The 9,272-nt window shown below is 37.1% G+C and overlaps 2 protein-coding genes across 2 annotated transcripts; one reads left to right on the top strand and one right to left on the bottom strand.

The window, feature by feature from the left end:
- Positions 1-46: 46 nt before the first annotated feature.
- On the bottom strand, positions 47-3,468 carry LOC5518367 (ragulator complex protein LAMTOR3-A). Its single transcript, XM_001638333.3, has 7 exons — positions 3,408-3,468; positions 3,298-3,332; positions 3,047-3,105; positions 1,576-1,649; positions 1,330-1,389; positions 517-580; positions 47-271 (listed from the first exon to the last, which is right to left on the bottom strand). Exons 1-7 carry the CDS (start codon positions 3,414-3,416, stop codon positions 198-200), a joined length of 375 nt encoding a protein of 124 aa, XP_001638383.1. The 5' UTR covers positions 3,417-3,468; the 3' UTR covers positions 47-197.
- Positions 3,469-3,510: 42 nt separating this feature from the next.
- Positions 3,511-9,209, top strand: LOC5518366 (exosome complex component MTR3). The gene is made up of 11 exons (XM_001638267.3): positions 3,511-3,661; positions 3,734-3,791; positions 4,106-4,184; positions 4,532-4,577; positions 4,663-4,728; positions 4,871-4,933; positions 6,166-6,226; positions 6,708-6,793; positions 8,061-8,105; positions 8,201-8,311; positions 9,033-9,209. Exons 1-11 carry the CDS (start codon positions 3,575-3,577, stop codon positions 9,135-9,137), a joined length of 807 nt encoding a protein of 268 aa, XP_001638317.2. The 5' UTR covers positions 3,511-3,574; the 3' UTR covers positions 9,138-9,209.
- Positions 9,210-9,272: the final 63 nt, after the last annotated feature.

The following is a 9,272-nucleotide window of genomic DNA, read 5'->3' as shown; positions in this document are numbered from 1 at the left end:
AACAAGGAAATGAATTGGGTGTGCCAATAAAAAAAACACACGCAACTAGCTAGAAAATTTTATTAGAAATATTTTGTACGAGAGTAATAATCTGGTTCCAGCCGAGAATGGCTGTATGACTTGCTATTTATGCTGCTACAATACTTTTACCACAATATACAATCATTCTAGCTTGTACTATATATTTATTATTCCATCTAGACTCCATCAACAGTTGATTTAAGATCTTTGACAAAATTACGAAAATCCGTCTCCAGACTAAGAATAACACCTGAAGAAAAAAAAAAGAAGAAAATATGAGGATTTTTTTACTTTTGACTGTGTAACCTACATCTAAACTTAAAAGACCTTGAAATTAATCTTAAACACTTTGATATCAAATGCAGCTGTTTCCATAACATACATTCTAATTGATATTGCTTTTTATTCTTTGGGAATTGGAGTTTTTTTTCCTGAGAAATTTATTGCCCTTTCTCATTAAAATGTACAAACAAGTATCTTAAAAAGCAAATGTACCTGTATTAGCCTGACTTGTCGCAATAACACTCACTACTAGTGGCAAGTAATTGAAGTGTACGACCTGAGAAATTGAATAGCAATACAAAAAAATTGAATTACATGGGAAATATCAATAGAATAGTGCCAGTTAATTAACAAATAGATCTCGTTTTTGCATCAGTCTCACCTCTAATGATGCACAGATGACGTCACAGCATGTCATAAACGAAAATGTACGCAACAAGACGCAATCAAGTTGCGTGACTGTTGTTCATGACAAGCTCTGGCGTCATCTGTGCATGACAGCTGAACAAAAAAATAAGATCTATTTGTTTTATACAACATAGAAAATGTTTTCTTATGTTAGAATCAAGTTTTGGGTAGAGCGCATGCATGCTGACGCCAAGTGTCTTCGAATAAAACATGGACCCTTGACCAATCAAAGCACATGATTTACGAGTGTTGTTGTATAATTCCTATTAGGTTCTGTCCCTAGGCAGCAAACATAACACACTTATTTTGGGTAAGGAGCTTTTCTCTATCCCTCCGGTCCTCTGTAGCTGTAAAAACCTTTTTACACTTTGCATGCAAATCCGAAATAAAAAAAAGGTTTCACCCTTGCTTAGCCTGTTAGCTGGCTCTCATTTGAAGTTATTTAAAAAATGTTCTGATTCTGAATATTGTGAATCCTGTGCGCAGGCGAAAGCCAAGTTGCAGTGGCTAGGGTGCGAACAAATGAAAGCTGGCAGTAAAAGCCCATCTCATCGCAGGTAACTGAATATAAGGGCATAGATTGGGCTGGCTTTGAACAACATCTAAGAATATCCTCACCTGGTATGATGGAAATGTACAGATAATATTTTTGTTCTTAGACAAGCCAAGTTTGCTTGCCTGCAATTAGAACATTTGGGAAATAGTTAGTAGGTCTGTAAACAAATTTTTATGCCATAAAAACTAAAATACTGATCAGCTATTGAAAAAAATGTTATTCCAGATCTAGGGATAACATTGTAGATGGAATACCTTATTTAAACTTTAAAACATAATATGCCAACAAAGAAATACTACACTTTTTACCTGTTCTGTTGCAGTGGCAAATGTTGCTAAGTAACTGCTTCTAAGAGCTGTTCCAGGTATTCTAGCATCAGCAACTGAAAAATGAGGTACCATGCACCAAAACATTTAAATAATATTGTTAAGGGACTGAAAATATTAGTTGTTTTATAAAATGCTATGACCCAAGAATGCACTAACTGCAAGATATTGTTATATCAATTATCAATCAGCAGTTTCATTGCATATCATTCCCATGCATTTTATAGCAGTTTCAGATCACACGCACCCTTTGCCGTAAAAAAATATATGGCACTATTTGACTTTTGCTGTAGTGCACTGTCAATCAATATGCTCTTGATCAATCAGAGTCCAAAGCATAGCCTTTTTGATAGTGTGGCAAGTACAAGTTTCAGCTTGTGCATTTTCCGCTCAGCAACAAATACAGCTGAGTTTATGACTGTCATGTAAAAACTGCTCAACTCCCCTTGAATGTTCCGATAGTAAGATTTGTATATTTTTGTTCCTTGTAAGATACTTTTATCAATGCCACAATGTGAACAGGCTTCCCACTGGAGAAATCTTTGTAAGATGGATATCGAATGGAACATTGAAAAATTATTTTGAGACTTAGCAAACTCTGCGATATCTGTTGCTAAATGTAGCTCCAGCAAAAAGACCTACTGCTCTGTACCTTATAAACTTAAAAATATCTCACTTTTTTTCACTGACAGACACATGGGGTGCAACTTTGCTAAGAATTGATATTGAAGTTTATTTCCCTGTTTGAGATTCTATCTACTGCTACAATTTTTAGATAAAAATTTAAAGCTAGAACATGTGCTAGAAGTCAAAATACAGTTTTGAAATAGTAAGAATGTTGTGTGTTGTCCAACGGCATCGAATTTAACCTATTTTGCTTTTTCATTTCTTTGACTCTTCTTTTTGGTGAATCTTGAACGTCAAGTGTGTTTTCATACAAAAACAACACCTTTCTTTCATATGAACGTTCTGGCTCTTTGATATACTGATCTGCCTTAGTGTCTCAAGAAAATAACACTCTATCTCAAGAAATTAGCAAATGCTTTGTGAGCAGAAGTGAGCGGAGAATGCACAGGCTGAAACTTTTACTCGCCCCATTATCAGAAAGGCCTTGCTTTGTGCTGTTCTTAGTCAAGAACATATTAAGGGACAGCTCACTACAGCTAAAGTCAAATAGTGACATATTTTTTTTTGGACGGCAAAGGCCGTGTGTGATCTGAAATGGCTGTAAAAGTCCAAATTAGATTCAGAGGCAGGTTTAATACATTATTGTTTTTCACATTGCATTCAGCACATTTCACAATTTCAGGGGGGTCTAAATCTACAAAACAGACAGTACATTATTACCTAAAATGTTACATATTGTAAAGAGCACAGGGCACTATATAGGAATAGTTGTCATTTACGCTAAAGCTATCATTATTTGCATGAAATGACACAAAGATAAATGTACCTTTCACCACAGGGACCCCATCTCTGTCAGTCACTATTATTCCCAGGACTCCATCAAATCTGCAGATAGCAGTCAATACGTCAACACTCAGTACTCCTATTTTTTGTATTATTTGACCATTGATCATTAGCACGATTGTTAGAAAGAGCTCCATGGCGAAACTTTTCGACGTGAACGTCATGTGATGACCGTATGACACAAACCAAATCAACTTTTCCAAACGTCTCTAGGATTTATACATCCTTACTCACCTTCTCATAATATCCTCAAAGTACTGGTGTATTCTCTGTAAAAATTGGAAATAATAATTATGGACATCAAGGGTAATTATGATGGAAATTTAAGAGAATCTCGAGAGTACCTCCGACATTTTGCCGTTTTTTGTAAAATATACCAGGCGTTCTTTCTGGTTCCTTTCAAAATGCATCATGGGTATGGAAACACAGGGATCCGGAAAAGAAGATTTCGGCTTGAACGAGGAACGCCTTTCAGAAAAGTGATATTTTGGCCTAATTTTCGCCAGACAGCATGCCTTTTGATAGCAAGAGAATTAACGGGCCAGAAGTAACACAACCTGTTGTGTACAAGAGTAAAAGCAACAATAATGAGCCATTGGTATGTATTTATTTATCATTGGATAAAATAGTTGGGGTTTAATGACATTTTTGGCGTTTGTGTTTGACTCAGATTCGGAAAGATGGTTGTCGACAAGATGGCCGTCGTCCGGACGAATTACGGCCGATGTGTAAGTTGACAATTAATCATAAGTACGGTTATATGTTGTTAAATGCTTTCTTTACACATAAATTGGAACTAGTGTTGAATTTGGGTTTGGGTATGTGGTGGGGGCTTTTATATAAGGCTAATGAAAGTTAATTTCATGGTTCTTGGCTCTGATGATATGAAATGAAACCCACATCAAAATCTCAATAGCACTGATGCAAACCATAGAATCAACTTTTTAATCCACTGAAATGGCTAACCTCCAGTTCCCACCCTTTCAGTCCCAAGGGGGATAGAGGTACCACCTGTATTTTTTACTAATTTTGTGTGTTTTAGTTTTGCGTGCAGGTGTTGTAAGCCAAGCCAAGGGTTCAGCTTACATAGAGATGAAGAATACAAAAGTAATATGTGCCATGTATCCTTCAATGCTACTTAGATATTCAACACCTATATCCATAGGTGAAACATCTAGTCAGACCCATACCCAGGGGGGGGGGGGGGTGTAGGGGGTGTGTCTGTATCCCCCACAACGGCAGAAAGTCAACTTCCGGTTCGTAATAGACATGTTGTTTGTAGACAAAACTATAAACCATAAACAAATAGAAAAGTCATTCTAGATCACTTTGGTAAGACAAATCTAAAAGTCAAACTTTTTGAAGCCATATTCATGAAAAAAATGGGTATGGGCTTGCTAGTAAAGAGAATTTATTTTAAGTCAGCACTTCTTTCAAGATGCTATGATTACTCCTTAACTCATGGCAGTTATGGCCCACGAGAGGCACCAAGGAGACAAGAATTCAGTATGAAGGTAAATTGGATGGTGCTATGATTTTAACCCAAAGCAAATTTTGTGCATATGTTATTTTCTTTATTTTTCTTTTTATGTCTTATAGGGGAGACTGACATGTGAATTCAAATTTGCGCCCTTCTCTTGTATTTATAGAAGGAAACACATTCAGGTAAGCTAAAAACACATACTTTCTTGATCAGAGCTGTTGACATTGATTCTGATTTTATTCCTGATGCTTGAAATATGAAGCAGATTCAAAGCTTTAATTAGCCATAGTAATTATGTCAAGTTTATTGATTCTCATATTAAAGGATGCTGAAGAAAAAGAAAATTCATATCTTGTTGTACAAGCTTTGGAACCTGCCGTCTGCTTGGTTAGTACTCTTTGACCCTACCGGTAATTCAGTTGTAAAAGAACTGCAAACGGTTGAAATAAACGAGCATTATCATTATTATCATTATTATATCTTTATCATTTATACTGTATCCTTTCGTTAATCCATTTTTCAGGAATATTTGGTATATAGTACCCTAGAACTGTTAAAATTCATTTATAATGTAGAGTCAAACAATATCTTCCCTGCTAGCAGAGGCCTCATTTCTCTGTATTTTGCTGGGCTGGAGTTCGCGAGGAAAAGATACCTCTGCCATGGGTCGCAAGTACGTTTGATCAAACCGCCGTCCACGATCGTGGACAAGATCCAGAGCGCATGCTCCGTTCCTTACATTTTGGCCACTATTTGAGCCCACAATGACCAGCGCATGCATGAAACGTATATCCGCTGCGGGATAATAAGCCCGCATTCGAAACGGCCGTAGAAATATCCTGCGACGAATTATAAAAGAAGCCATTCAATGCCTTATCTTCATTCAGAATTTTCTCTCTTTTGACTAACGAGTCAATCTTCCGTTTACAGGTTTTGCATATTCTTCTGGGAATAGCTGATCTACCAAAAAGTTTTGTAACATTTTCTTCGAATCCAACTGTGCGATATTTTCATTGAAGAAACTCGCCTGCCCAGATGTCTTGAAATTAATCCCACAAACAAGACAAAACTCGTCTTTGCTGCGTTTGTTGTTCAATCTTTTTAGTGACGTTTTAGGTGATTGAAATTGAACAGTTGTTTTCTTTTTTCGAAGAGGAGAACTAACCGGAGTTTGATTCATGATTTCCGACTAAACCCATGCAAACATATTAGCATATTGACAGCTTTCGCGCGTTGGTACGGGTTTTGGCATGTCGGTCGCTTATTAACGCTCACGCATGCGCAACAGAAACAGTTTCGACCCATGGCAGAGGTATCTTTTCCTCGCGAACTCCAGCCCAGCAAAATACAGAGAAAAGAGGCCTCTGCTAGTAGGGGAAACAATATCAAAAGTGTGGCTGAATAGGTCTTTCAATGTCATGGCATTTTCCAGTTTTAGATGAAATAATGTTATCAACTAAATCTAATTTTACAAAAAAACATAAACATCACTAAAAGTAGTTTAGTTGTTAACTGTTGTGTCCTTGCATTTGCTGATTTGTGATTTTTTATTTCCCTTCTGCCTTTATTTTTGCATGGTTTATGATTATAATTGATCTTATAACCTTTTTTTGTTACAGGAGAAATTCCCCAAAGCGCAAGTCGATATTTACATAACTGTCTTGGAAAATGATGGGAGTGGTCAGTAACCTTGTTATGTTATTTTTAATTGAAGTACTTTTATCACCCAAATGGCTTATGGGGTTTGCATTCCATATAAGGGCCTTATATTTTTCAGCGTGCCTGCTAGCAGACTTCTTACCCTGAAAAATAAGAGAGTTAAGATGCCTTTTTGAGCCTCCATTTGGATTTTGTTTGAGCATGTGCAGTTAAAGTGAATGCATAAAGGATATTTGAATTTGAGATGGGAAAGCTTGGTTACTTTTTCTTGAAAGCATGTGCACAAGATAAGGAAACTCCACTAGCAGGGTAAATAAGGCTGGGGAAATCAAGGAAGGGAAATTTTGGCTGTTTATAGGTTACATCCATGCTGCATGTTATTTTTTTGTGAGTGTTGCCATTGTGTGACAGCTGTAAGTTTTTATTTCCTACAAGTTTCTCTTTGAATAACCAGTGACTCAACATTTGCATAACAGGAAAATGTCTGTTTTATCTTCCTCAGCATTATCGGCTGGTATTATATGTGCTTCTGTTGCCTTAGCAATGGCTGGTATAGAAATGCTCGACCTTGTCTCAGCATGCACTATGGTAAGTATCCTAGAAACGCCAGGCCTGTGAGGCATAGTGGTCTGTACATGTACTTCGAGGGTTTTGAAAAGTTTCCTCTATCCCTTTTTGTCATGAATTTTTGTGTAGAAATTATATCAAAATTTTCATTGATATCTGATAAAAACCTTTTATGAATCCTGACCCCAACCTAAAGCCTTACATTTAATTGTGTATCACCCTACCATGGGTGCTACAGGTTTCAAATAAAAGAAAAATCATGCAAGATCCTTTGGAACCCAGGGAAGTTTTAGAGTGGCTTGCCCTCTAGGGTGGTCACTTGGAGAGTAAAGTAAATCAATAAGGTTGCAAGGTACTATTTGATTCACATGAACTTTACTAGCCAACCTGCCAGGCAAAGAAAAGCTTGAATGCATACTAGAGCACAACTAAACCTCCCAATTTTTTTTTCGTGCCAATGAAATCTGCTCAAGTATATAAAAGCCTGGGTAGTTTGCTCTTAGCATCAAATATAACTTTTTGCCTTTAACTTTGTTAACTTCGCCTTAAATTCATTCTTTTTGGCAAGATGATTAAAGTCGACGGCCTCAACATTTTCCTAATGTTTTCTTGCTGGTGATGACGTCACATCATAGATCACGTGACAAAATAATTTTTTGCCTTTCCACCGGTGGGGAAAACAGCTTGGACAAAGGTGTTATACTAAATAAGTATTGACTTTATGTGTGTCATATGATAGCGTTTTACCATCCGGAATTCTTTCTCCCGTTAACAAGATATTGAATATTTTGTTAAGTCACATGACCTGCTGGGAATTAAAATGTTGATTTGTGACCGAAGGGCTTAACTTTTCTTGCTGGTTAAGACATCGGTGTGCAGACGTGTTTCAAAAGAACATAAAAACATGCGATGTTTTCTTTTTCATAGCTTATCAACCAGCGGATAATTTTTTGAAATATTGATTTGCAAAAGTCACGTGATCGGCTGGGTGACGTCATCACTCAAAATAAAATATTACCAAACAGCTAACATTGCCAAGTTTGATGTTTTGACCAAAAATGGTGCATTTAAGGCAACTTTTAAAATTTCAACTGTTTTAGCTTATGTTCCAAGCCTTAATACACTTGAGTGATTCTTGCATGCTATTTTGCCAGCTGTCTTGAACAAAAATTATTGGTAGGTATAATTGCACATTGCTTGAAAATTATTAATTGAAAATTACACATTAACTAGACACAAGGAATATATGTTTGAGACTGCATTTTAATGTAAAAGATACTGATTCAAGGTTCAGAGTGACAACCACATCCTGATGGATCCTTGTGAAAAAGAGGTGAGTTATTATGTGGTACTATGGCTGCACTGATATGCAGGTTTGTCGCGTGTTGTGTGGCAGTAGTTTCTTATCTTCTCATTCATCTGTTCTAGATCCACTCTTCTTTAGCCAGTGGCCACACAATGGTTGCCATACTCCCATCTCTTAATGTGGTCTCTGGACTTGTACAAGAGGGGGAGCTCACTCAAGATGCAGCAACTAAGGTACCCTCATCTGTTACGTAGCCATGGTCAAAGGGGACCCTTTTTCTTCAGAATACTAGCTTTTAAAAGAAAGGAAGGCATAGTCATTCATATATTGTATTTACAAAAGTAAGATGGCTCCACCATATGTTTGCCAACCTTTCCTCTTTTTCAATTATAAAAAAATATCCAAACAGTGAACTATTGATCTCAAAGAATGGGATGACAACAATACATAAAAATGGTGATTTAAAAGAATGCTCTCTCTACATTTACCCCCTCACCAACCTCTCCAAGGCACAAAAAAATATATATATACACTGGAGGTGTATGAGAGTGCATTTCTAATGGCAAACCAGATCATGAGAGCAAGTTATGCAGTGAACATTAAAAGAGTAGGAAAATGATTGTATATTTACTGGTCTTTGTTTCCTGGCAAGATGGTAATGTTTAGGGTACTATAAAAGTTGTCACCCCCAAATCAGGTCCAGCCGGGTATGTTTCCAAGAACCACCCCACTCACTGGAATATCTGCTCTTTGAGTGAAATTAATTTGAGTGTGTAAAAGAAGATATCTAGAATAACTGCCCCCCCCACCCAACCCCAATGAACTCCTCCCCTAACTTAAGTTCCTTGTCACAGGCCTGTGTTATAAGCTCAACTAATATATCTGTTGACTTACCAGGCTGGGTCTGATTTGGACGTAAATTGTTATTGTAATTGTTTTTGTTTCTTATTCCAGGCCCTTAGTTCATGTATTGAGGGCTGTGCAAGAATCCTTCCCATCATGCAACAGGCACTTGTGAAAAACATCAAGACACAGTTTACAGCAACCAAACCAAGCTGACCCCAACACACCTGCTTTAGGCATTTCTATGTACAGAATACACTCTTGCCATTAAAGTAGAATTTACATATGTATTAGTATTCTGTTGTGGGTCTACCATTTTTGTTCCCAGGCCTGTTTCCAGGAGGGGGGTGC

This window comes from Nematostella vectensis, chromosome 11 (genome assembly GCF_932526225.1).
Source record: "Nematostella vectensis chromosome 11, jaNemVect1.1, whole genome shotgun sequence".
In the NCBI taxonomy this organism is placed as follows: Eukaryota; Metazoa; Cnidaria; class Anthozoa; order Actiniaria; family Edwardsiidae; genus Nematostella; species Nematostella vectensis.
Note: the sequence above shows the minus strand (reverse complement) of the source record. Positions and strands in the feature narration are given on the sequence as shown.